Source organism: Triturus cristatus, chromosome 12 (genome assembly GCF_964204655.1).
Source record: "Triturus cristatus chromosome 12, aTriCri1.1, whole genome shotgun sequence".
Taxonomy (NCBI): Eukaryota; Metazoa; Chordata; class Amphibia; order Caudata; family Salamandridae; genus Triturus; species Triturus cristatus.
The window spans coordinates 745434596-745462115 of record NC_140595.1 but is presented as its reverse complement, the minus strand read 5'-3'; the positions used below and the strand labels follow the sequence as shown (position 1 = coordinate 745462115).

Genomic DNA, 27520 nt, shown 5'->3' with positions numbered 1-27520 from the left:
AGTTAGGATTAAATGGCAATTCCAGAGACACCAAACATGAAGGGATCATCTCTTCCCATTTGGAAATAATACTTACAAATGTAAGAAGACAATTTTAATGTTGTCCGATGGGAGAGATGGGCCTTGCAGTAGTGAAAACTATTTTAAGATTTTTTCACTATCAGGACACTTAAACGTTAAATGTACATGTCCTGCTTTTTAAATGTATTTCACCCTGCCCCTTGGGTTGTCCAGGATCTGACCTAAGGGTGACATATATCTATTAAAAAAGAAGGATTGGGCCTGGAAAAATATTTATCTTGCCAGATTGAAATGGTAGTTCAAACTCCACACACAGGTTCTGCAATGGCTGGCCTGAAACAAGTTTAAAGGACTACTTTAAACAATTGGCACAATCCACGCGGCAGGTCCACTGGTAGCATTCAAATTACAGGCCCTGGGCAGATGTAGTGCACTTTAGTAGGGACTTAAAAGTAAATTAAATATGCCAATTGGGAATAAGCCAATTCTTCCATGTTTTAAGGAGAGCACCACTTTAGCATTGGTTAGCGGCAGTAAAGTGCACAGAGTCCTAAGGCCCACAAAAACAAATTCAGCAAAACGTGGAGGTTAAAGGCAAAGATTTTTGGGAATGACTTGCTGAAAGGGTGATTTTCAACAAAGCTCTTGCTACAAGCAATACTATTCCTATCAGGTTGTGGTTGTTTATTGTATTTATTATTCATGGTAAAAGTGCTTTCTAAAACATCTTATCTTTCTATTCCATTCAGATTAAGTGTCCGAGCCTATGGTTGGGCCCTTGCCCTGATGTTCACTATCAACGAAATCAACCAAGAGCAATGGCTTCTCCCCAATATCACCCTGGGCTTCCTCATCTATGACACATGCCAGTCACTGATGAGAACTCTGCAGGGCACCATCCGGATGCTGACAGGCAGGGAGAAGCCAATCCTTAACTACCAGTGTGGGAAACAATCCCCCCTGACAAGCATCATTGGAGAATCACGTTCCACTGCATCTTTGTCGATAGCTAGACTCCTGGGGCTATACCGATATCCTCAGGTAATAGATGGCTGAAAGTGGGCTGTGTGGAAAGGCATCAAAGAACTGCAAACATTCTTTCAGCCAATTATGTTTTTAATATCTTTACCAATGTACTCATTACAAAAGATCGTATGTTACAAACATCTGACAAGATAGAATTACATTAAGCTATTAAACTAAGGTGGGAAATTGGAGTAAACAATTGCAATAAATCACCAGTACAGGTTCAATCTTCCTCCAAACTGTCCACACTCAACAGACAGTAGTGACCTGAGTTAATTGGCTCTTCCTGTAGGGTGTACGTAAAGCACAATCAGAAGGGTGCTTACTTCCTGAGGCTGAATCATGTGACGATAGGGATGTTCAAGTGATCTCCCCACTTTGTATGATATTTTGAGAAAGGCTGAGTTTCAGAGTAGAAATTTGGAGTTAATTATTTCTACTGGGGAGTAGTCAGCTGAATTTGATTAGAGACGCGTCCTCTTTTTGAAAATGTATGAATAGGCTATAAAAATAAAGAATTCTACTTCTAGTAGGTAAAGGAGAGAAAGAAGAACAGTCCCATCACATTTCCCTGTTAATTTCCCTGAAGCCACAAGAATGTGTGCGATTAGAGACCCCTTGTTTACTATTTCTAGGGTCATCATTTACTTAGAGGCCTTTCTCTGGCTATGTATACATGCTTTTGGCAATAATTTTTATTTTGGGGTGTGGATGACTGATTTGCAAGTAATGTCATGCTTCTCTGAAGGTTTTCGAATACTAGCCCGAAACATTAGGTAGCACAGCATGAAGTATTTTGGTATTGCCCTACATTTCCATAACGAGGTGAGGTAAAACATCTTTGGGGATGCAATGTGTTTTATAAGTATTCATATTTCATCTCACCAAAAGTACTCTTCTCTATTAGGTGAGTTACTTTTCATCGAGTCCTCTGCTAAGTGACAAGCTCCAGTTCCCATCCTTCTTCCGAACCATTCCCAGTGATATAGTCCAGGCCCTTGGACTTGCTCAGCTGGTGGCGCACTTTGGCTGGACCTGGGTAGGCATTGTGTCCAGTGAGGATGACTATGGAACACTGGGATCCCAGCTGTTGAAAGAGGAGCTCCTTAAGCTTGGAGTCTGCATTGCGTTCCACGAGGCTTTCCCCATCATCCCTCTGACCATGAAAATGGGTTTCAGCCTAGATGTGGTCAAGAGTTCCTCTGCCAGCATCATTCTAGTCCTCTCCCCTGATCATTTTCTACTACCAGTAATGGAAGAGCTCTCAAGACAGAATGTCACCGGTAAAGTTTGGATTGCTACTGAGGCATGGTCGACCTCCCCTAGTATTTCAAACAAAAAGGAAATTCAACAGATGTTAAGGGGCACCATTGGCTTGACTGTTAAGGAGGGAACTATGCCTGGGCTTAAAGAGTTCCTGCTTGGGCTCAATCCTTCTACATCTCCTGGTGACCATTTTGTAAAACCTTTTTGGGAGCAGGCCTTTGGTTGCCAATGGCCCACCAATGAAGACAGCCTGACCCTGGGCCATGTGGAACCTAATGAATCTACCAACATCTGCACTGGAATAGAAAAACTTCAACAGTTCAAAAGTCAGAATTCTGATGAATATGACCCGAGAATAAGCTATAACATATACAATGCTGTTTATGCAGTGGCACATGCCTTACAAGACATGCGATCTTGCTTGCCTGGGAATGGACCATTCACTAGTAAGACATGTGGGGACATCACAAACATTAGACCATGGCAGGTAATTTCCCAGGATTTCATTGAATTGCATGCAGGTTTTAATGTTAATGGAATGATTACCAATTATTTCAGGTAATTGCAAGCCTGATGCAGGAATTTGGAAGCAACTGGAAATGCTAAAGGAGGTGCAGTGCAGTGTACTTTCTCCCTGGCAGTATAAAAGAATAAGAAAATTCATGGTGAGTTTGCACTAGGTGAAACATTTCTGCAAGTCTTTGGCCATTCACTGTTAGAGAGGCCAAGAAGAAGTCTAAACCATCTAACTGTGCAAGAGAAAGGATGAGTTAACCAGCTATGCTGACGCCACATCCAAGGCATACATTGTACATTGCCTTTGCTGTCTGATTTTAGATTTTCTGGTCTTCCCATTGAACTTGCCATTTTACCTATAGATTGTTTTGTTTTAATTATGTGGGTTGACTCACTTAAGTACTGGATAGAGTAAAGGTTCTATTTTCTTCATAACTTCTGTGTGAGAAGCAATGTTTTTTTGTTCCACAATTCCATAAATAATTTCTAAAGAGAGTACATTTCCTTACCAGAATGGGCTAGATTGCTCTTTCAAGCAACCTTTCTGAGGGGGGTCATTGTGTTGAGCAACTGCTGAAACTGGCCTTTACTTTTCCTCTTGTTTCCAATATTTAGGCTCTCTTGTGAGTTGATTGCCATTCTTACTCTCCCTTCTTTGCCTGCAACTGATTGCCCCACCGGGGAACAACCTTTACAACGCAACTTTTACAACGCACTACACTTACAACGCAATTTTTACAACGCAACATCCACTACAACGCATTACATTACATCGCATGACACTACAACGCATTTTTAAAAACTACCTTTACAACGCATTCCATTACATCGCATACTAGCTTTACAACGCATACCATTACAATGCATAATATTACACTACACTATCCAACACTTACCCTACTGTTGCACCCCCTGGAGTTAGAATAGTAATTTTTACCCCTATACTATCCAACACTTACCCTACTGTTGCACCCCCTGGAGTTAGAATAGTAATTTTTACCCCTATACTATCCAACACTTACACTACTGTTGCACCCCCTGGAGTTAGAATAGTAATTTTTACCCCTATACTATCCAACACTTACCCTACTGTTGCACCCCCTGGAGTTAGAATAGTAATTTTTACCCCTATACTATCCAACACTTACCCTACTGTTGCACCCCCTGGAGTAAGAATAGTAATTTTTACCCCTATACTATCCAACACTTACCCTACTGTTGCACCCCCTGGAGTTAGAATAGTAATTTTTACCCCTATACTATCCAACACTTACACTACTGTTGCACCCCCTGGAGTTAGAATAGTAATTTTTACCCCTATACTATCCAACACTTACCCTACTGTTGCACCCCCTGGAGTTAGAATAGTGATTTTTACCCCTATACTATCCAACACTTACCCTACTGTTGCACCCCCTGGAGTAAGAATAGTAATTTTTACCCCTATACTATCCAACACTTACCCTACTGTTGCACCCCCTGGAGTTAGAATAGTAATTTTTACCCCTATACTATCCAACACTTACCCTACTGTTGCACCCCCTGGAGTTAGAATAGTAATTTTTACCCCTATACTATCCAACACTTACCCTACTGTTGCACCCCCTGGAGTTAGAATAGTAATTTTTACCCCTATACTATCCAACACTTACCATACTGTTGCACCCCCTGGAGTTAGAATAGTAATGTTTACCCCTATACTATCCAAAACTTACCTTAAATGCAATGTAATATTATGCGTTGTAATTGTATGCGTTGTAAAGGTAGTATGCGTTGTAATGGAATGCGTTGTAAAGGTAGTTTTTAAAAATGCGTTGTAGTGTCATGCGATGTAATGGAATGCGTTGTACTGGATGTTGCGTTGTAAAAATTGCGTTGTAAGTGCATGCGTTGTAAAAGTATGCGTTGTAACGTCATACATCCGCCCCACCAACTGTGTAACTGAAAAATAGGGGTGGGCATAACTGATGTAATTCTCTCTTGGTATTATTTGTAATTATACTTAATTACATGAGAAGCACAACTCAGCATTTTGCGCTATTTTTCTTAGTGCAAAATTCCCCCTCGTGTCCAAAGGTCAGGGGATGCATTTTGAACTAATAACACTAAATGGTACAGGACAAGAACAGCAGTGGCCTGTAGTCGCTTGTTTGTTGACCCTGTGTGCCTGCAGTAGGCATAATTAAAATTTGCCCACTCCTACTGAAGAACGAGCATGATGCAAGTCAAGATTTTGGGTGCTGGAATATAAAATAATGTACTCTCCCATAAAAAAGGGGACATGGACATGCCTGATCAATTTTGCTTGCCATCCCATTTGCAGAGGGATTCTATGTGAGTGTTCCTATGTTGAATTATCTCCCTTAGTAAAGGACACTTATGTTTTATAATTAAAAGTTAATCTAAATGTTGAAAAGCGTAAATCATTCAACATCATGCCAAACACAGATATGATCCACTGGGGTTCCTCCATGACCTAATAATTTACTGCATGGACTCTGATATCTATTTGCACAAATACCATGCTATTAGAGAAAACAGTGTCTCTCCAAGTCTCAGTGTCTCAGATTAAACCTGGAAGTAATTGATTGCTTCCTTGGAGGTACTGTTAGACACCTTCAACACATGTGCATTAACCCAGTGATCTAATGATACTCTTCTTTGCTTTCACAGCTTCTACATTACATGAAGAACGTGCATTTTAAGAACAAGGCTGGAGAAGAGATGTTCTTTGACAGTAATGGCAACCCCCCAGCTGTGTATGACATTGTCAACTGGCAATTGCAAACAAATGGAGAGATCATCTATGTCAAGGTTGGAAGTTTTGACTCCAGAGAATCCTTAGGGAAACAGCTGTCTATCAATAGAAGTGCCATGCAATGGAATCTGCAGGAGAACAAGGTACTGACTGAGAAATAGGATAGAAACAACAGAACTATTGAGTTTAGCTCTAGGCTAAGGAAAACTAGGGATCCGGGTGTTGATTCCTTTCCCAGCTATGTGGGTTAAATTGATCAAATGACCTCTGTGTAACTGTGACCCTAATTGATATTCTCTTGTGAGTTTATAAATGTCCTTGTTTGGATTTCTATCCCTTTCAGTCAGGTGAATCATTCTGTTACAAGACCAATGAGCCTGCTACATGTCAACAGCAAACATCAGAGGAATCTTATAGAACTATAAACAGTATTGTTGGAGGAAAATGAAAACATGAGATCCCTCTTATGAATAATCTTAAGGTTAGGCATATTGGAATGAAATAGAAGGACATGATATATCAAAAGAAACAGAAAAATATATTTTGGTTTTATATAACTATAGTTTTTACTAGTTAGCATCAAATGGAGCACAAACAGTAGGAAATATATCATGCAGTCCATGATAAATAGGCAGAATTTAAAGTGCAATGCAAGACAGGTATATGAGCTCCATCAGTCAATAAACTATATGCCACTAAATAGAGGAAATATTTTCCCACATCAGCCACCATTGAAAGATGTTGAGAATCTCTCCTAGATATTCATTCTGCCTAAGGCAGTGCTGCTTTATAATGCACTACCTTTTGAGCCGGACATAAATGTGGGACTATGAACACTGTGCGTGAACACTCTGTCCTAACCTTCTGAATGCGGCTCATCCTCAGAATTGCCTGTATTTGACCTGCATATGAGTACCACAAATGTCATCCAAAATAGTTTGAAACATTATTCAAAAAATCTAGACTCTGTGAATGGGCTACAGAATGTAAGTAATCAGGGCCTAATGAATGTATTATTTTAAAAATGTTTGGCCTATTGGATGTAAACTTTGAAGGATGTTTTAAACAAGCTATCCTAATGTTTGGATGCAATTTCAACTTGCCAGATGTGACACTGAAAGCGCAATAGTACTTACACTCAAATCTTTTTGTAAATTTTCAGTAAATTGAGCCCTAAGAAAATGAGATACAGAATAGTGAGAGCCTCAACAATAATGAAGCAAATTAGAGTAAACAGGTGTTTCATAAAGAAACTTCCCTTCTCTCTTCCAAACATAGATCGTCTACAGGACCATCTATCCAGTATTTTTATTTAGAGAGCTTAGAAGGTGTCAGCATGATAGATACTTCTGTAAAAGTCTTAGATATGGAAATACGTGTTTAGCCTGATGGTTCACACTTACAGGAAAAGGTAAGCAGAGAGGTCCATCCTTCTCCAAGTCTAAAAGGAGTCTGGTTCTCTACCTGTGGGAACACCAATTAAAATACCAGGAGATTCAGAAACATCCTTATCTCCTTTCACACCACCAGGAACCAACAAAATTGTTACTCGAGAGTATCATCTGCAACCTCCCTTAAGTTTCCCATCGCATCGAAACATAGACTGTAAATCGCTACCTTGAACATCCCACCGTACATGATGAACAGAAAGAATCTTCTGACCATTAGTTCTCCATGTTTACTGTCAATTTACTCCCTTCAGACCTCACTATCGACAGTCTAATGTAAACGATTCACCTTTCTCTAACTAACAAGAAGCATCATAATGCACCTTCTAAAAGAAGAAAAAATATACTGGCAAGGCTTAATGCATTTTAATTAAGGCTTGCAGTCAGGCTATATTTGCTCAGCAGTCAATATGAACTTCAAATACATGGTTATTATTTTTTATAATAGGTGCAAAACATGAATAAAAGAAGGCATAATTACATGTTTGAACTGAACATCAGTGCACTCAGGTATAAACCTCTAATACCTACAATGATTACATTTCATTAACTCATTTAAATGCTTCACACGCGTTAACATAGTTAAGACACCCAGTGAATAAAATGTCAGCTATGAGTATATAATTGCAATTTGTAACAAATAAAGGGTGGTGCCTAAATTTGGCAGCTCCAAGACCAAACAAAAATTGAGGAGTTAAAATCCATGAACTCGTCTGAGCCAGAGCAATTTCTCTGGGTATCATTCCATGTATTATTTTTGCTTGCCTATACCTTATCAGGATAGGACCAACCATATGCATATCAATATTGATCATACTCTAAAAGAATAAGTCGACACTAAACTGCTAGGTCACTGTGCCTTTAAGGGGAAACATAACTGACCTAATGTAGCCTCTTTCTCTGGTGCAGCCTAAGGTCTTAAGGCTCAGTAAACTAATTGAACACCTAGTCATATCTGTACCTAATGTCCCCAACCCAGATTTGAAATGTTCTCACTTGCTTGACCTTTTCAGGTACCCCAATCAGTGTGCAGTGAGAGCTGTGCCCCTGGGTACAGAAAAGCCCCTAGAAAAGGACAACCCTTCTGCTGCTTTGATTGCATTCCTTGTTCTGAAGGAGAGATTTCTAATCAAACAGGTAAATAATTGAAACTTTAGCCATATGCCCCAGAATATTTACACAGGTACATTAAATTACTATTTGTGAATTGTTACCAGAAACATAATGTTCTTTTTGCTAAATATCTACTCTCTACACTTCAAGTCTCATTCATATTTCGGGATTAAATTACACTCCTTTCCATCCTCAAATATCTCTGAGACTTTGATGGATTCTCATAAAAAGAGACATATTTTGTCTTCCAAAAATATGATTTTATAGTGAAGAGACTTCAAATCTCACATGGCCATTGGCATCTTTTGGAACGCTAAGTTACACATGGAAATTCTATAAAGCAAAGTTCAATCTGGATTCAGGCCTAAACAGGTATTGAATTCACTATGGCTAACACCAGGGAACAGCTCTTGCTCTCCTTGGAAGAGGAAAATATATCAGCCTTCACATTGGTTAGTTTCTCAGCTGCCTACAACACAGTCTACCATGACTGTTGGTCCTGGCCTTTTCTGCAGGGCCACTCCAGATTGGTCCTTTGTTGAACCTGCTTCCTTTGTTGAACCTGTTTCTGTTGGCTTTTAGGACTCTGCATACTTTACTCCTGCTAACCAGTGGTAAAGTGATTGTGCTCTCTCTCCTAAAAAAGATAACAATTGTATATACCTGATTGGAGCACCTAATTTGTTTATAAGTCCCTGGTATTTGATACTATTTATATCCACGACCTGTATATTAAATGTAACTAGTGGACTGCAGGGCTCACTGTGCCACAGACTAAAGTAAAACATCTCTCAGCTCTGCCAATGCAACCTGTAGAGCAGTTTTAAACTGTCATTACAACTTTGGAAAATATACTTTTTGCCAAGCATACACCTTGGTTTTAAATTCTTATAAGTCACCCCTAATATAGGCCCTAACGGCTCATAGAACAGAGTTTGTGGTATTTAAAAAGTAGGACATGTGCACTTAAATCTTGCATGTCCTGGCAGTGAAAAACTCTCCCATGAACTTACACTGGGCTAACTTTTTACAGGTAATAAGTGATAACATCGGTTTGGGAGCAGATAGAGAAATGCTTCTCCCACTTAGTTGAACTATAATTTAATAATTTAAAATCCTTTTCAATGGTAAAGTCAGAATTTAAATTACTATTCTAAAAAGGCCACTTTTAGAAAGTGGCATTTTTCTGTCTAAACAAATGTGCCTTTCTGCTATTGTCCAGAGGCATATGCCTGAAATGGCAATGTGTGGTATGATGTGTATTCCTTACAGGCTTGGAACAAAAGGGCAGTGTGAGGAAAAGTGCTCCTCTCCTGAGCAGGATGGCTTGGGGGGGGGGGGTGGAAGTCGGCCCTTCCTGAGCTTCAAAAGTTAACCAGTGGTCTGTGCTCACCCCCTTCCTGACTTCTGAAGCTGCTTGCTCTGTCACTGGGAAATGCAGCTCATGCCTGGGCCTGCCCGCCCTTTGTTACCCTAGACAATTTGAAGCCAAACCCTGGAAAAGAGGAAGTACTGACCAGAACCAGTTAGTGGTAGACAAAGAGAGTAACCCACACATAGGCTGGCACTGGGCATAAATGCGGCGCCCTCAGAACCTCTCAACGCTTAAGGTCCTATGGAAGATTCAGAAAAAGGACTGCCCTGCTGTCTGAAAAGGGAAGACTAGACCTGCTTGCCTTGAAGCCGGGATCTCCAGAAGTGAATCCAAGGGGCATTTGGCTGATATCCAATTTGAGCTTCAGGGACAGAGCAAGCTTTCAGAGGCCTTCCCTGCAATTGCCCAGCGGACCAGCACCAGCTTGATCTGCTTGAGCCCTGCTGCTGGACTCTGCTAGTGTGAGTCCGGATCCTCAAGAGGTGCCCCACCATATGCTTGGCTCTTGACCGGTATCAGAGTGTACTGCTACTTCAAAACTGCAAACACTGACCTACAAGTGAAGATTCTGATGTTTTGGGCTCCTCCTGACAGCCAGTGGACTCCTTCACATTAGCAATAACATCAACCGCCTGCATCTCCTGCTAATGCAAAGCTCGAGCGACAACGTGCTGTTCGCGCTGACAACAATCTCTTTTCAGCTTCCACGAAAGCGAAACTCTGGCCGAGTTTCCTTGCATGGAATTGAGACTGGGTTAAGGTAAACTCTTCACCGAGCTGAACATGGCTCCTGTATCTGACCCATGCTGTATCTGACCCACAGATGTCCTGTACTTGTGACTTTGACCCGATTCAGCATGACCAGATAATCGCGAGTGGCACTTTTTGGTGCTATTTTTACCTGAAACATTAAAAATTCATAACTCTGGTTCTATTTAACAGATTTTGATTCTTTATTCTTGTCGTTTTAAAAGTTAAATTTTGCACATTTATCTAACTTGGTTTGTAATCATTCTTGTGTTTTCGCTTTATTACTGTTTGGGTGTTGCATAAATACTTTTACACGTTGCCTTTAAGTTGAGCATGACTCCTTTTGTACCAGTCTACGAGGATGAAGCACTGGTTTATTTAGTGACTAATTGCCCAATTTATTACAATGATCTACTGCTGTGTAGGTTAAAAGAAAGAGTTGGTGCAAATGTTAGCTCTGCAGTGAAATGGATATGATTCATCCTCTTCAAATAGGGCCAACACGTTCAAACTGGGTCTGTAGAATTGCCTACTTTTCAGGTGTCATTTGAACTACAACAGGAGTCATCCCTCTTCTGCCTTCCATTCAACCCAATGTACATCATAGAATGCACTTGCCAGAGGATGATCCAGTGTGCCTCCAAACAGATGCTGATGATGCCTAGAACACCTTCCAACTGAAAAGCAGTGGAAAACCATTCAATATATGGTCTGAGCGCCCACACTAATGCGCTGGAAGTAGGACCATGGAAGTCTGGCTCATCTCCCCATGCTGAAACACATGATGAAGATGTCTCCAATGTCCAGATTGCCTTAATACAGTTCTGAGGGCTTAATGGACTCATGCTTTCACTGCAGGAATCTGTGTTTTCACCATACGGCGTGCTTAAACTGCAGCAACATAATTGAAAGCCCAGTTTCCGCCATCTTCTGTGCACTTTCAAGTGTGCCCTGAACATATGCCAAGGAATGCAACTGGTTCAGTCTTTAGACATTGACCTACTGGTGAGCCCATTAATAGTCCACTTATACAGTTGTCCCTTGCTGATGGTTCTGAATGCACTCAACAAGCCCTCCTGGGATGCTTCTGCTCCTGGTGATCTGGATCTTGGCTCGGCTTCTGCGGATCCCGCATTGGCTGCTCCTCCATCAGCGTCTGCTGAGGGGGATGGATGGGAACATGTTTGCCCCATGGATCTGATCCAATGGGCACATCTGGGAAGATCATCTGTGGTTGCTGGAAGAGCAATTTTCTGTCTACCTCTTGGAACACATAAACAATTTGACAGTTTTGAGTAGTAGTAAAAAATATTATTCGCCTTTCTCTGCATGCTAAATTGCTTTAAATTTGTTTTAATACAGTTTTATACCTTCTATTAATTATTAAATGGCTTTTCACTATGCTCTTTGCTGTTAAAGAAGCATAATACTTTTTAGATTTTAGTAGGGTTTGAATATCTATTAACCCTTACGTTTATACCACTTGTCTAGGGATAGCTTTCATCGACTTACGTCCAAAGAGTGGGTGTTATTTGGTCAGGATAGGCCTGGTTAGAAGCGCCACCATTTACATACTCATGTTCCTTAAGTTGCCTTCTCTTTTACACACAGTGACATTTGACATACATTTTCATTCGTGAGCATGCAGGATAACATTCTCTGAATCTGCATTTCTTATATTTTCACTTCGTAGGCAAACTATCATGACACTTTGAACATTCAGTACAAGGGGTAAGGTTCACCGTGCAAATGTTATTTTTGTTATTGTCCGGTAGGCGACAATGCTACCCTAGATTAATAAACAATTGAGCCCTTACAGGGGTTGCTACATAGCAACATGGGCGGTATTTATTACATATGCAGAACCACTTCCTTGTTTTGGCAGGGGAGCACTCAGCTGACACTGCAAGTTCACTACATGCTGGAATTCAAGCTCAGCTGATTCCTGCTTCCCAACACAAGGGATGTTCAGCTATATACCAAGACAGACATCCTCATGACACTTGCCCACAGATAAACAGGAGTTAGACCACCCAGGTAGGTATTTGGCAGATTACCCACCCTAGTCAAGACTAGGTTAAGGCGCGCTATGTAGGAGTACACTATATCCATGTTTATTTGCCTGCATATATTCACTGTCTTAGCACAATGGTGGAAATGTTTATCTTTTTCATTATTCTTGCAGTGATAATTACGCTAATCTGTTTCATTCTATTGATTATCGCAGCGCATTTATTATATACAATAAAAAATATTAAAAACCCTTTTTGAGTATTTCTTATGTATTTCTTAGGATATGCATGAGAGGCCAAGAGAAAAGGTTCTAGATCTGTTACCACAATGTCCTTGAGGGATCAGGGTTGTCATGTTCTGAGGTTGCACACACATTTGCTACCCTGTAAGGTTAGGGGTGCATATGGTGCACTGTGAGCTAGCAGAGATAGAGGCCAACATATCCTGAGGGTGTGTGCAGAATCAGTCTGGCACAATCATGACATTGATGTTGTCCAAAAACACACAGTTTTACCACAGAAGGTTCAAGGCGTATGACAGCAGATGGTCTTTATTTGCCTGAACTTACAAAAGTGTGACGATGCTAAATAAGCCCTCAAAATTCTGCCCTGACTGTCTGTGAGTGCAAGAATTAAATCCTTAGTTCTCTTTGATTCTCTTATGCATAGAGTCTAGGTGGAAACAGGATATAACCCTGCAGAAACCGGCATCCTGCTGAGGGCCCTAAAAGAACCTAAAGAGGAGATGTGGCCTATTGCCAAAGCTGCTTACTTTGGAACTGCAGAACCAAGTTTGGGCCAAACATTGGAGGATTGTCTTAATTCCACCCACTTCTAGGTTATTTTACCAGCATTGTACTTACATGATTAATATTTGTCTATGTTCAATAAACAAATTCATAAAAAGGCTGTTAATGACCAAAAACAGCGCCTCTACACTTTTTTGTCATCGGGAGCTGGGGCTGACATTTTTAGAGGATCGTATGGATATTGCCCCTTTGCTTTTATGGGCAAACAAAAATGTGGCTGTCTGAGGAGCTAATGTTTTCAAGGGAGGTTATTAAAGACTATTAATTTAGATAAAGCACTGTCAACCCCTTGGCTCTGATTTGTAAGACATAAATTGTTAAAGACAGGCCTGGGGCATTACTTTGACAATCCTGCCAGTATCCATACAAATGCTAAAGTCATCATTAAAGAGGCGCATTATTCTGGAGTAAATATGTGCCGCTCACAACTTGAGGTGACAGGTTTCCAACGTGTGTTCCCTGTTCAACAGCAATTTTATTTAACATTCACTATAAATGTACAGACACGATTTTATTTAACTAGACCCTGCTTATCCACTTTTCACTTTTTAATGGCTTTCCCGAGTCAATCAGGATGGGTTAACAAACGTATGCCCTGCCTATGCGATAATTTGGCAGCTCAGGGCACTCTGCACCTTATGGTATTCTGCTCCCTTTATAAAGATCAGAGGGGAAAACGTTTGGCCCCATTATTAAGAGAAAAAAGGCCCCTCACATATATTGAGGGCTTTAATTATCTGCATTCCCTGGCTACTACAGCCTTGTGTGTCGGGGTCTCTAATTACATTAAAGTCGCAATGGCCATTAGGAAACGTTATGAGTCCACTGACGATGCCCCTTCTGGTCAGCTTGAAGGACTTGGGGCCATTGGTGTAAGTACATCAGACTTTTTAGTGAACAGTCTGATGCATTTACACTTTAAGCCCCTTTCCAAGAAGCAATTGTTTGACATACTCCATTACACAGAAATCTGGAGTTCTAGTTGAGGGAAACCCCTTTGGGTCACAGTAAATACAGAAGGACTGGAGCGACTCAGGCGGCATGGACAGTCAGCATTGGTCTGATCGTAGTGTCTGATAGCATGCTGATGGGGAACACATGGAAGACTTCTTCCTGCTCAGAAACTAGGTGGTCTCAGGAAAAGTCTTGGTACTGTCCTCTGAACTGTCCCAAGCACTATAGATGTGGATTAAGTGATTTGATTTGAAGGAACTGAGACGGTCTAGGGCTACATACACACTTTCGAATTTTCCAAAGCTGGTGAGGAATTCCATAATTTTGCCATGTTTCACCAGTGTCTTTGCCCTCAGCATCTAATTTTCAATGTCTGACACAGTTGAGGTCTACTGACCTAACCCCAAATGTATGTGCTTTGCACTAAAACTAAAAGTTTCCATAACTGACAATTTGGTAATTTATCCATCATTCTTTGTGAACCTGAAGTTTGTGCAGTCAAATACATTTCAGTTATGGAGCATTGGAGTAAAGAGAATGTTTTTTACTCTTGCATCTAGTAAAAATTGAATGCACCTAAATGTCATTTTTTGGCCCAGGCCACAAACTTCAAAAGTGTTCACATTCCTGGTTATCCTTGTGTTAGTCACACCTCAGCTTCAATTTTCATGCCTAACGTCCTCAGGTCTCAGAATGCCATCAGCTGGCTTCAAACCAAGACCAGACATAGGCTTCATGGTGGTAGAGAAAGGCTGCAGAGCATCCCAACCACCTAACAGTAAAAATAAACAAATAACAGCAGGACCTTTTGAAACTGGTATAGAACAGCAGAGCCTCTAACAATAGAAGAGGAAGATTTGATAAAGACTTGGACATGGAGTTATTCTTTGACCCATGGTGGGAATAACTGTGCCAGTCCAGAGAGACTGAGTTGAGTAAGTATCAGCACTGATCCTGACTTGGTATTTTGTATTAGCTTTTGTAGAGCGCATAGCTAGCTACCCAAGGGCATCCCAGCGCTAGCGTCAAGACAGAGGTGCTGGAATAGCCATGCCTTGAGAAGTTTCTGGAGGAAAGATGACGGGATTCAGCATGGATGTGTGGGGGCATTGTGTTCCAGAGTCTGGCCACATTGTAAGCAAAAGATCTGCCTCCGGGGGTGGTATGGGGTAATGAGTGGTCTATTGATACTTAGGCCGTAATCCCAGTAGGTCCTATGGGATGTGCACAGAGCCTTAAATTTTACTCTGTCGGAGACGGGAAGCCAATGGAGCAACTTTAGGGCTGGTATAGCTGACTTACTTTTAGGTACCCCCAGCAGTAGTCTAGCCGCACAATTCTGTGCGACTTGGAGTTTTCTTGGAGTTGCTATGGGTGCTTCAAGATATAGAGAGTTTCCATAGTCCAAACATGATAGGACCAGGGCCTGTATCAGGGTCCTCCTAGCACTCATTGGAAGAAGGGGGAGGATCTTGCGGAGTAGTCTAATGGCAATGAAGCATGCTCTTGTTACTTTAATTGCTTGGTCCTCAAACTTAAAAGAGCTGTCCAACCATATGCCCAGGCTTTTTATCTTGGTCTTTGGAGAGGGGGCAGGCCCCCGGCAATTAGGCCAGATGTGTTTGAGGTCCAAGCCGGAGGTGTTACCCAGAAGCATTAACTCTGTCTTTCTACCAGTCAGCTTAAGGCAGGAGTGTTCCATCCCACGAAGCCACTTCCCCCAGGCAGGTTTCCAGGTCAGGGGGGTGTTTTCTGTGAAGAAAAGGTCCCTGGGATGTTTTTTGGCAGAAAGCATATCCCTGAAAGGGGAATTCAGTCACTTAGTTTAAATCTATGCATACAAATGTTACTTTAGTTCACTGGGGGTATTAATCATATATACACTGTGTGAGAAATTGGGTTGTTGATTGAAAAGGGTGTGAATCAAAGCAATCACGGAGCAAAAGCCTCACAAAGCGGCTGCCCCGGACAAAATTCCATCAGGCGTCTTTCTCAACCAGTTAACTCTTTAGTCTCCAGCTATAACCCAAACCTTTAATACTATCTAGACCCTAAGAGATATCCCACACTCATACAGAAATCAATAATCGTGCCTATTCATGAAAAAGGCCTGAGATATCTTGTTACTAATTATCCCCCGATTTCATTACTTGATGGCGTGGGCAAAATATTTGGAAAATTCCTCTTATCCTTCTTACATCAGTGGTTGGAACACCTGTGTTTGATAACCCCATACCAAGCTGGGTTCAGGAGGGGCCAGAGTACGGTAGATCAGGTCTTCAGACTGAATGTAATTTGTTCTAAATATACACATCTTAAAGATTCTCCACTCTACCTGGTCTTTGTGGTTCTCCAAACAGCCTTTGATAGCGTTGATCGCCCCTCGTTATGGCAAATCTTAAACCGAATGAGCATCCCTGATGACATTTTGAAGCTCTTAGTTGCCCTGCATTCTGGCAGCACCACAAGAATCAGATACAGCACAAGAGAGGGGAATATACAACAGAAATACCAATCAAGTGAGTTGCTAAACAGGGCTGATTCTTAACTCCAACACTTTTTAACTGCTACATAAATGATATTGTTACAGCTCTGAAAAATTGAATGTAGCGAAAGGAGGCTATGACTACATTCTAATTCTGCTCTTTGCGGACGACGCAGTATTGTTGGGCAGTGTAGAGATATCAATGCATCGTCTACTGTAAGGCTTTGAGTCCTTCTGTGCAGCAAGGAAATTGTTTATTAATGTTGATAAAACAAAATATATGCTCTTAATTCAAAGCAAAAACTGCGAGCCACTTTTAAGGTTTACAAAACACCTTTGAAACAAGGATCCACTTACGATTATCTTGGTATTTGACTGGATAATAAACTTAAGTGATCCCAATAGCAATCAAAAAGTACAATCATATTGGCACAACAAGCTGGAGCAGTACTGAGGTTCACAAATTCACTGGGCAAACATTCAGTGAAATCAGTAATTCTAGCCAACGAAATGAAAGCAAGGGCTGCTTGTACATATGGCCCTGAGGTCTGGGGTTACAAGAAAAGCACTGAAATACAAATTACTGAAAATAATTTCATTAGACGTTTACTATAACAGGGGCCTGGTACGCCAATGTTGGCTTTGAGGGAGGATTAAGGTATAGTCAAAATGGAGGACTATATTGCCCAAGATCCCCTAAGATATTGGTTTGACATATGGTCTAAGTCTGAATTGGTATCATATAGACTTACATTGCAAGATATTATGAAGCAACAAGATTATCACAAGCTACCATGTTTTGCTCATTTGTCAAATGTTCTGACTAGTATTGGCTTAAATAAATATTGGCACCATCCTTAAGTAATCACAAAGGATAGCCTTGATGTGGTAATGAAGGCATATTGGCACTATAAACAACAAATAAACATGAGCCACCTAGGTGCCTTATCAAAGCACTATTTTTCTTTTAATCAAGATTTAGATTTAATTGAGTGCCTTGACGACATTTATCCGGAAGGAAAAAGAGCCCCTTATCAGAATAGGTACTCTACCAGTAGCTTTTGTGACTAAAAGATGGTTGAAATCACCTGGTGACGGAATGGACCAGTGCCCCTGCCTCCTTGAAGGCTGTGAAACAGTAATTTACTATATTTTGCTGTGCCACTTCACTTACCGCATCCGTAGATATTATCTTGGACTAATTTTCTAACATTTAATATTAGAACTTGCAAAGAGGCAGAGGCTCTCTGTATGAGAACTGATTACAAATCTATTATAGTGGCAGTTTCATCCTACATCTATGCAGCATGGAAACAAAGATCAGTGGCACATTTAAAATTGAATGTCGATAGGCAAGTTGGACAATCTTTAATGGCGTTGCAATGATTGAGTTAGCACGCAAGCATTTATATATACTATTTATACATTAATTATTCATTAGCTTGTTTGAAAAGGTTAGCAAGTCATGCTACGGGTATTATTGTTGAAAGTATGTGTATTAACAAAATGATTGATTTGCAAAAGGTCGCTTGTCTTTTAAACTTATTGTTTTATATTATATCAAAGGAAAGAGTGGTAGATATTCTTATCGTTGTGAGAAACAGGAACTAAACTTTTAGTATAAGAACTGAAATGATCTTAAACTACACAGTTCTTAAATTGTACAGTAGTATTTTATCTGTGAAATTGTTGATGACAAATCGAGTTGGCTGAAAACAATACACTTGATTTGCTTTGCTTGGGTCAAGCAACAGCCACATTCCCTTGCATGGTGAACCACAAAAATTAACTAAATTAACCTGTGCTTTACCCTAGGTGGCTTGTCACAAAAACAGTCAGGCTTAACTTAGAAGCAATGTGTTAATTATTAATGCAGCACACAAACAGTAATACATTGAAAACACAACACATGAAAGATCCTGACCCAATATAGAATAATAGAGTACATTTTAATTAATCATTTGAAACGAAAACTACATAAATCCAAACAGTAAAACTGGAGTTAGGAATTGTTAAAGATCAAGAACCAAAATAGTGTCTAAAAGATCAAAGCGTTAATCGCGGACATTTGGTCAAATTTAGAAGTTAAGGCTGACCGCGATGGAGCGACTTTAGGATACAGAAAGAGGACTGTGTTCAGTCATCCCTCACCAGAGAAGATAAAGGTCAGTGGGGTGAGGCTGCAGGAGATGTCAGAGGGGGGTGCTTCCTCATTGGTTGGCCTTAGGCCCAAGCCGCTTGTAAGATTTCTACATCCGTGATTAGTCGCCAAAATGGAAATCAAAAGACTCCAGCAGTACAAAGCAAAGGGCTGTAGCCAAAGACAGTTCCACGAGGTCTGATATCCCTTTGGCGAAGGCAAAGGACAGCTGAAACAGATTTGCTTCTGTTGAGAAGAACGTAACTGGAGCTGCGTAGTCAATCCGACCGGTGATGCACCTCGGGCAGATAGGCAAGCAGGTTGGTCCGGAGCTCCACCAAGTTCTCAGAGCACTTTTTAGCCTAATTTTGTCTAAACACTCAAGTGTGGAATTTGGCAATTTGGACCCATATAGTTTTCAACCAAGGGTCCAGGACTGGTGGGGCACCTTGTGGCGGTTCAGGACTCTCTCAGGCTGGGCCCAGATGTGGGGCAAGACGGTGGTAGCCTATTATGTCCCCGTCGATCTAAACAGGAGGCCTGCAAACCAGCTCTTGGAATCACTTCTGGAAGTCCTGGGTGCAGGTGTAGATTCAGGGATGGCCTCTGGGGGCTCAAGGTAGGCTCCAGGCAGCAAAGCAGTCCTTTCAAGTACAGCAGCAATCTGGCAGAGTGCACCGTAGGTCACAGCAGCAGGCAGTCCTCTGAGAGTCCTTCCACAGGTCCACTAGTGAACTGAAGAGTGGATCAGAAGATCCTATTTTTATATCCTGGTGCCCTTCTTCTGGAAGGTGGGAGAAGCTTCTTGCAAGGTTCTGTGAAGTGCATGGAATTTCCTGACTCCCCTGCCTGTCTCCAAGCTGGCTGCAGTAGCAATACAGGGTCGGAAGTAAGGGTGGGCAGAGCTTGCAGAGTTTTACTCTGCAGTATTCCGCGGAGTTAAATCAAAATTCAGCAAAAAAATGCTGGCAGATTTCAGGGGTGTAAGTAGCTAATTACTTTTCATCCCTGAAAGAAAAAATACTCCAGAACAATACTGAAAGAGGACAGGGGCATCTAGCCTCCTGCTTCAGAGAACCAATAACTCCATTCAAGAAGACGACCATGAAATTACACAGGAAATTGAATGGTTATGAACAGCCTATTGACATCTTGGCATACAGTCATTACTGCAAGAGGAACACAACTTCACATACATATCATAACTCGTATTAGACAAGTACAAATAATGAAACTTGAAACTGGTTTCTAAATAAGAATTCAAAATGTGTTTGTCAATTTGACATTTTGCCAAATATTTCACATGCACATATGCACAAACAACAAATATATAATTGATGCTCACACTTTACTGAGGTTTTATAATGACCCCTTTCAATAAATGTAAGAATGCTTTGAACAATTTCATAGAAAAATAGCATGCTTTCATTTTTCCATGGTGCCTCGTGATTAGAGTTTGCAGAAAAGACTAGCAAAAACTTGCAAGTAGAACCAATTTATGAAATTATTTTCTAAATAATATTTCTAAGTTGTGGAGTTAAAGTTTTACATTTAGCATTTTACATTAATAGACTCCTGTGTAAATGCGAGCTATAATTATGTGTGAAAAGCAATAGCCTAATTTTATACAAAAGACGAGATAAGTATAGCTTTGTGTTGTACGTAGGCATTTTCTATCCTTCACACTATTGGTTTTCCACATTAGAAAACACGTTAATTTACTACATAACCCTGTGTTAATTCATATGAGCCATATGCTTGCTTTAGTGTGAAGGCGCCAATATGTTGTGGGGTAATCCAGAGATGTAGTGTTTGCTTTGTGTAATTAATGCTAGTGACCTTGTTAATTGTGCTCTTTAAAATATTTTATGGACAATTGTCTAAATAAACGTATTTTCTACCTTACCTACAGACCTGGAATGCATTGTTTGCATGTGGAAACGGGATACAGTGGAAGAAAAATCTATAAATATGTGCAATTATTGACTAATGTTGAGTGCAAGCGCTAGAAAAATAGTCCAAGTCTGTAACTTCTCAGGGCTTTGTTTGGGCAGTATCACAGTATCAAATGTTGGGGGTCACCCGTGGGTGAGGAAAAAGAAAGCCATAAAATAATGTTGCAGCTCAAATGGTACTTATACTTCGTATTCTCGCCTTATGTATTGGCTATGCCAATGACAAAACTCTCCGAGTCATCACAGGGTTCCTTGAACTCCTTTCACTCATCTCTGTGCGATGGAATCTTCGACTCTTCTAGCAGCTGACTGGGTACCCCAGTGTAGATAGTGGGACATGGCAATTCAAATAGTTAGTGGAATAACCGTTAGCACTGTCCATTTCACAAATATGTTACATTAAGCAGACACGCCCACTTCCGTGCAGTCACAGCACATTACGTGCATATTTGTGGGCTGTGACCAAGTACAAGTGGTTGGTTTTTTTTATTAGAAAGGCTCAGCGAGAGCAAGATGAGTTGGACGTATACAATAGTGCTGATTAATTCCATCAGCTGAGCAGCGGAATATTATTAGTAATTCCTTGTTATAAAAATAATGAGGAAATACTAAAGGCGGAATAAATAATTCTGCCCGCCGCTAGTCGTTAGGCCCTTTGTGTGAAGGCACAGCACTCACTATTCAGGTGTTAGTGGGGCTGTACTCAGCCTCCCATCCTGTCAGCAGATGATCCATTGAGGCACACCTAACCCCTTTATTGTGTGACATCCTGGGAGGAATTTACAAAGCCTAATTTTCAGTTGCACCCGTCATGTGACCCAGGCCAGACTACATGCTCAAAAGGGCTAAGGATACGAAAATGGCAACTTTCAAAAATTGGAAATTTCAAAATTGTAATGAAAAATCTGACTTTACCATTACAGATGGCTCATCATTACAATTTCATAGGTACCAAACATGATATATCTACCTTTTCCCAATTAGGAATTACAGCCTATTAAATATAATAAGACATCCTCTATCTGATCCTATAGGATGGCTAGGCTTCAGACTAGTAAAAAATTAATTTAGGTGTAGGTCACTACCAGTACATATAAAACTGGTAGCATTTAATTTACAGGCTCTCGATATATGGTATACCATTCTACAAGGAGAGAGCACAAGCACTTTAGCACTGGCTGGCAGTGGTAAAGTACACAGAGTCTGAAGGCCAACAAAAACAAATTCAGCAACAAAAAAAACTGGAGGGAAAAGGCAAAAGGTCTGGGTAGCTCTGCAGAGAGGACCAGGTCCAACATGACCCCCTCCAGCCTAAAGCTAGAGGACAATTAATCAATACCTTGATGGACTTCCCTGCTTAGGTTATGGAACATGGACACTTGCCCTATACTGCAAAGGCTTGTGACAATTCTATTCCCTTCTGAATTCAGTTTGATCCCTCTGTCTACACTCTCCAAAGCCACTGAACTGACCCAAAGGGAACCCTACTCCTCACTTGTGGACCAAATCCGTGCAGCACCTAACCTTAATTTACTCACAAATGCATCTCAGTGGGCAGACAGTACTATCATGGCCAACAAAGTGATGTGCCCATTCTACCTCTTGGATCAAATTTGTTTCCCCAACCCAAGGAAAACTTGGCCCATAGGACAACAACCAACAGAGACCACTGATACCTGCCAGTGCCAAAAGCCAGGCTCCAGTCCTCCCTAGGGGTATCTGATCTCAGAAGTTTCTCAGAGTGGGGGACAACAGCACTAGGCGTTGGGCACACTTTTTTCACGCTCCTTCCCACCAGTCTATGGATGGTAGCCTAAGACTGGTCATTCATTCCAAGATCTGTTCACTGAGGCTGAACAGAAGTTAGGGGTTAGTCCTCCCTGCTGCTCCTTCTGGGCCTCCATACTATATTTTGGGGAGTGGCACACCCAGACATCTGAGCTTTTAGGGCACACTGGGCAGCTGTCCCTCCTAAATCTTCTATCACAGAGGACAACACTTTCCCCAGAATAAAGTCAATGGACATTTGGGGACTAAATATGATACTTCTCTAGGCCACCTCCTCACCCCACTCCATCGATACTAGGGTCATGGGACAGACAAGGATCTGCCTCTGGGCCTGAGTTACCTTATATAATTGACCTTTGTACTGCTCTGGGGAAACCAGCATTTCCACTAAAATGGTCTGGCAGGGCCTGGTGTCCTTCAGAGCAGTGACAGGGACCCCATTCACCTCAGCCTGGTAGAAGTGACGACTCTCACCCTCAGGGATCGCTAGTCTATCCTCTGAGTTCTCCCCCAACTAAGGGTGCTGGGTCTATCAACCACTAAGGCCAAATTGCCCACCCTTGTAGAGGTCCCACCAGTGGGTGGGTTCTTTGGACAGACAGAGTCCCTCTGCTTGTGTCCTAGCTGGGGACAATCAAAGCAGTGGGCTTGGAAATGGGGCACCCTGGGTATACGCCCACCAGAACCTCCCTCCCTTCTTTTTCTCAGAAAGGTCAGGGGAACCCTTTCCTTCCCCCTTAACCTGATACTTGTCTGGGTCTCCCTTGGCCCCCTCTCACTTTGCTGGGGGGAATCCTATACCACCCTTCTTGTGGTTACTCCTAGGTACAGTATTGGATACTCTGGTGCTGATCCAGAGGCCAACCTCCTCAAAACGTCTCCTGGGGTCAGTCAGCTTGCTGTCTGCCAGGTGTTGCCACAGCTCTGTAAAACAGGTATTGAGTATGTGCTCCCTCAAAATCAGGTTGTACAGCCCAGTGAAATAATCTACCTTGCTGCCCCTCATCCAGCCCTTTAGTGCCTTGTTGTAATAGTCTTAGAAGTCCACACAGGGCTGGTTGGGAAGTTTGTGGCTGTCCTTGAACCTCTGACTATATTTCTCAAGGGTCAACCAAAGATTTGAAAGAAGAATGACCTTCATGTGGGCATACTTGGTTTGGTCCTCAACCTCAAGTGTCAGGAGTGTGTCCCGCCCCCACAATGGACTAGACCTTCAAAGGCTACCTCCGCACTCCTCTGGGACCTTGTATACTCTCAGAACTACCTCATAGGCTGCCTTGCTTCTAAGTACACCTCTCTGAGATTGAGCACTTGAGACATCCTCTTCGCCACCATGGCCAGTATCTCCCTTGCCAACCTCTTCTCAGGTTCCAGTTTTAGTTTGGATAACTCCAACTCCATTTCGAGTTTCTTCTCCTCTCTCCTGTAGGTTTAGGCCCCTGGATGACACACTGCTTCACGCTCCATCCCATGTTGGTTCATGTCCCTCCTCATTGCCATCCATGTCCTCCTCTCCTGAGGTAGACTGCCATCTTTGCACCTCCTCAAAGGCCCTGAGAGTTAACCGAAGTGCGAGTTTGTTAGTTCTCTTGTCTGATCTCAGCCCTCTCTGCTTTCAGAGTTTCAGCAGCTCAGCCCTTCTGAGGGTGTCAAAGTTGCACAGATCCATCTCCATGGTGCGAAAAGGAAGGTAGGGCACTTCAATGTAGAAAGGGAAAAACAGCCAATAAAAACTAAGGAAGAATTTTAAAAGGAGTCACTCTAATGTCAAATTATTTATCTGGGATTTTGTGTAACACACATCACTGCATGGTACTGCACAAACACAAGTCCTGATCCACACTGATGAACACATATGTGAGAATTTGGGTTGTTGGTTGATTGGGATGTGAGCCCTGGTTAAGCAATAGCCACAGTCTCCTGCAGGGTGAACCACAAAAAGTCACCAAATTAACCTGTGCTTAACCCTTTGATAGCTTGGCACAAAATGCAGTCAGGCTTAAGTTGGAGGCAACGTGTAAAGTATTGATGTAGCACACAAACAGTAATAAAGTAAAAACACAACACAAGAACAATTCCAAACCAATTTAGAAAAATAGAATTAACTGTAATAAATGATTAGACTAAAAAATAACAGAAATTCACTCAGCAGAACCAGATTTATGAATTTTTAAAGTTTAAGGTTCAAAGCAGCACCTAAAAGATCAAAGTGCCAACCGCGGACATCTGGTCGAGCGAGACCGGGTTAAGTCAAAGGTTAATGCTGACCATGATGGAGCACCATTTGGATACAAAAAATGGATTGTGGCCAGTCAGCACTTATCTTCTTGAAGAAAAATGTCTGAGAAGGTATGGTTCAGCAAGACACAGCTGCAGGATTTGTAGGAGTAGGGTGCTTTGTTGTCGGATGGCCTTGGGTCAAAGCCATGTGAAGATTTCTACGTTCAGACTTATGTGTCGAAATGGAAGTCTAAAAACTCCAGCGGAGAAAAAACAGAGGGCTGAAGCTGAAGACAGTTCCACGAGGTCGGATACTTTGGCAAAGGATGACTAATACGGATTTGCTGCTGCGGGGTGGGGGAACTTAGTGGGAGAAGCTTCGTGGCCATCCGATTGGCGATGCGCCTTGGACGGATAGGCAAATAGGTGGGCGCCAGTCTCCTCCTCATTCTCAGAGCACTTTTTTGCCAAATTTTGTTGAAGTCCTCAGTTTTGGAAATTGGCCATCTTGGCACCATTAGCACCACAACCAAGGGTCCAGGACTGGTGGGACACCTCACGGGGGTTCAGGGCTCACTCAGGCTCGGTCCAGGTGTAGGTTCAAGCTAAATTTAAGAAGTTTGGAGTTTTTAAAACCTTGTGCAAATCCTTGTTTGAGGTGCAGCAGGTGGAATTTTGAATTGTGCAGTATTTACCACCCCCTGTAACTACTGGGTGCAATAAAGACCTCACCTTTATAACGTAATGAACTTTCAGCAGGTCGAACACAGCAAAATAAAAAAAGGTGGAAGTGTACTATATTTACTGTAACAAGCCGATTTTGGTGCAGTACACACCAAAATACGCGTCTTATACCCCCAAAACTCAAGCTATGCAAACATTATTGCATTCAACAAATTAGGAACACCTTGATGTCAGATTTTTATCGGATGAAATAATTATCGCATAAGACTTGGGCCACTTGTAATCAGGCTCTATTTCTGCAGAACTTTCATTTTGTGGAAACATTCAGCATATTCTAACAGAGTATTGTCTATGCATAAAACTCAAATTTCTTTTTCAGATTCTTCCAACTGTTGGCCGTGTCCACCCAACTTGTGGCCCAGTGCAAGGAGAAATGAGTGTGTTCCGAAGAAAATAGAATTTCTGTCATATCAAGACGTTTTGGGAGGGCTTCTGGCTGCTTCTGGAATGCTTTGTTTCCTTTTGACTCTTCTAATCTTACACTTCTTCTACAAGTACCGAGATTCTGCAATTGTCAAAGCAAATAACCGTGAGCTCACCTATCTTCTTCTAGGGGCTCTTTCACTGAGCTTTCTCTGCCCTCTGCTCTTTATCGGTGAACCTCAGAAAGTACCCTGCCTACTTCGCCAACCTGCCTTTGGTATCACCTTTGTACTCTGTATCTCTTGTGTTTTAGCCAAAACCATCATGGTGGTTATCGCCTTCAGTGCCACGAAGCCTGGCAGTAATATGAGGCGGTGGCTGGGTCCACGAGTGCCTATGGTTACAGTCTTCACCTCCACCTTTCTTCAAGTCCTTATGTGTGCTTCCTGGCTCATGTCTTGTCCTCCATTCCCAGAAAGGGACATGAAACTAAAGACTGGGACTATCTCTTTGGTGTGCAATGAATGTTCAGAGACTGCACTCTGGTGCATGCTGGGATACATGGGGCTCTTGGCTGGTGTTAGCTTCCTGGTTGCCTTCCTTGCACGGAAGTTGCCTGACAGTTTCAACGAGGCCAAGTGGATCACATTTAGCATGCTTGTGTTTATTAGTGTGTGGATGTCCTTTGTTCCAGGCTATCTGAGCACACAAGGGAAATACATGGTGGCTGTGGAGGCACTTAGTATTATCTCTTCCAGTGCAGGAATTGTTGTTTGTATTTTTATCCCTAAGTGTTACATCATCTTACTGAGACCAGACCTAAACACAAGAGAACATATGTTGGCAAAAAAGACTTCTAATAACATAAAATAATTGTTGTCATAACCCATTCAAGAAACATCAATTGCAAATGCAGTGGTTACATCCAGTGGTTAGTTTTATTTGCCTTGTTGGAATTGCCTTAGAGTTATTTCTGCAGGTTTTATCCAAATAGATAGAGCTATTGGCTGCTCCAAATTCATAGGTCATACAAGTGTGGAATAGCGGATCAGAGTCATGCATGATTAAAGTTCATACTTGCAGGTACCAGGAACGGTTCTGGCTGTACCACTGTTAGCAGCTCCTGCCCTCACCTGTACCTTCCTGCAGATTTTACCTAGTGGTGTCTCCAAAATGAGAAACCAGAAATATGACAATCCAAAATTGTCCCTTGTTTTCGCCACATTGGTCATTCAAGTTTACACAACTAAGGGCCTCATTATGATGTCGGGCAGAAACTTTCCAGGATCCGAATCAGAACCGACTGACTTGCGACCGGTGGTTCTGCCCAACTGAATACGATGCGACCAAACACTATTCGGTCGGATTTCCATTGACTCCTATGGGAGCCTGTGTTCCACCCGACTAAACAGCCTACTATGTGGAAGTGGGGGGGGGGGGTGCGGAAAACCCTGCATCCTGTCGCAGGCACCCGATTGTGCCTGCCACATATTGCAGGGTTTTACAGGGGGTCACTTAGATACCCCCTCAGCCCCAAACTGTAGGCCACAGGATGAAGGGAGGACTGCCAGGGCCACGCAAAGTCAGTTTCCGACAGCCTTTTAGTGTCGGACAGGACGACTCTCAAAGGCTGTTGGAAACCGTTGGAAACCGTCATCGTAATCGCTCAGTCAGAAATGCTGTCCATAGAGCGGTACAATGCGGTTCCGACCAACACAAATTCTCCAAGAGCTGGTAGAAACCGATTCCGAAAGACCGTGCGGTTTACAATCCGACT

At 41.9% G+C, this 27520-nt stretch overlaps 1 protein-coding gene across 1 annotated transcript; it reads left to right on the top strand.

Annotated features, from left to right (window-relative positions):
* Positions 1 to 897: 897 nt before the first annotated feature.
* Positions 898 to 26616, top strand: LOC146782661 (extracellular calcium-sensing receptor-like). Its single transcript, XM_085638446.1, has 5 exons — positions 898 to 1062; positions 1955 to 2800; positions 5503 to 5730; positions 8049 to 8172; positions 25700 to 26616. Exons 1-5 carry the CDS (start codon positions 898 to 900, stop codon positions 26614 to 26616), a joined length of 2280 nt encoding a protein of 759 aa, XP_085494572.1.
* The last annotated feature ends 904 nt before the right edge of the window (positions 26617 to 27520 follow it).

Bases quoted from the DNA above. Each gene is read 5' to 3' on its own strand.
- LOC146782661 (XM_085638446.1), top strand. From the start codon at position 898: ATGAGAACTCTGCAGGGCACCATCCGGATGCTGACAGGCAGGGAGAAG. The intron at 1,063-1,954 runs GTAATAGATGGC...CTTCTCTATTAG, and splicing joins GGCTATACCGATATCCTCAG to GTGAGTTACTTTTCATCGAG. The intron at 8,173-25,699 runs GTAAATAATTGA...TTTCTTTTTCAG, and splicing joins AGAGATTTCTAATCAAACAG to ATTCTTCCAACTGTTGGCCG.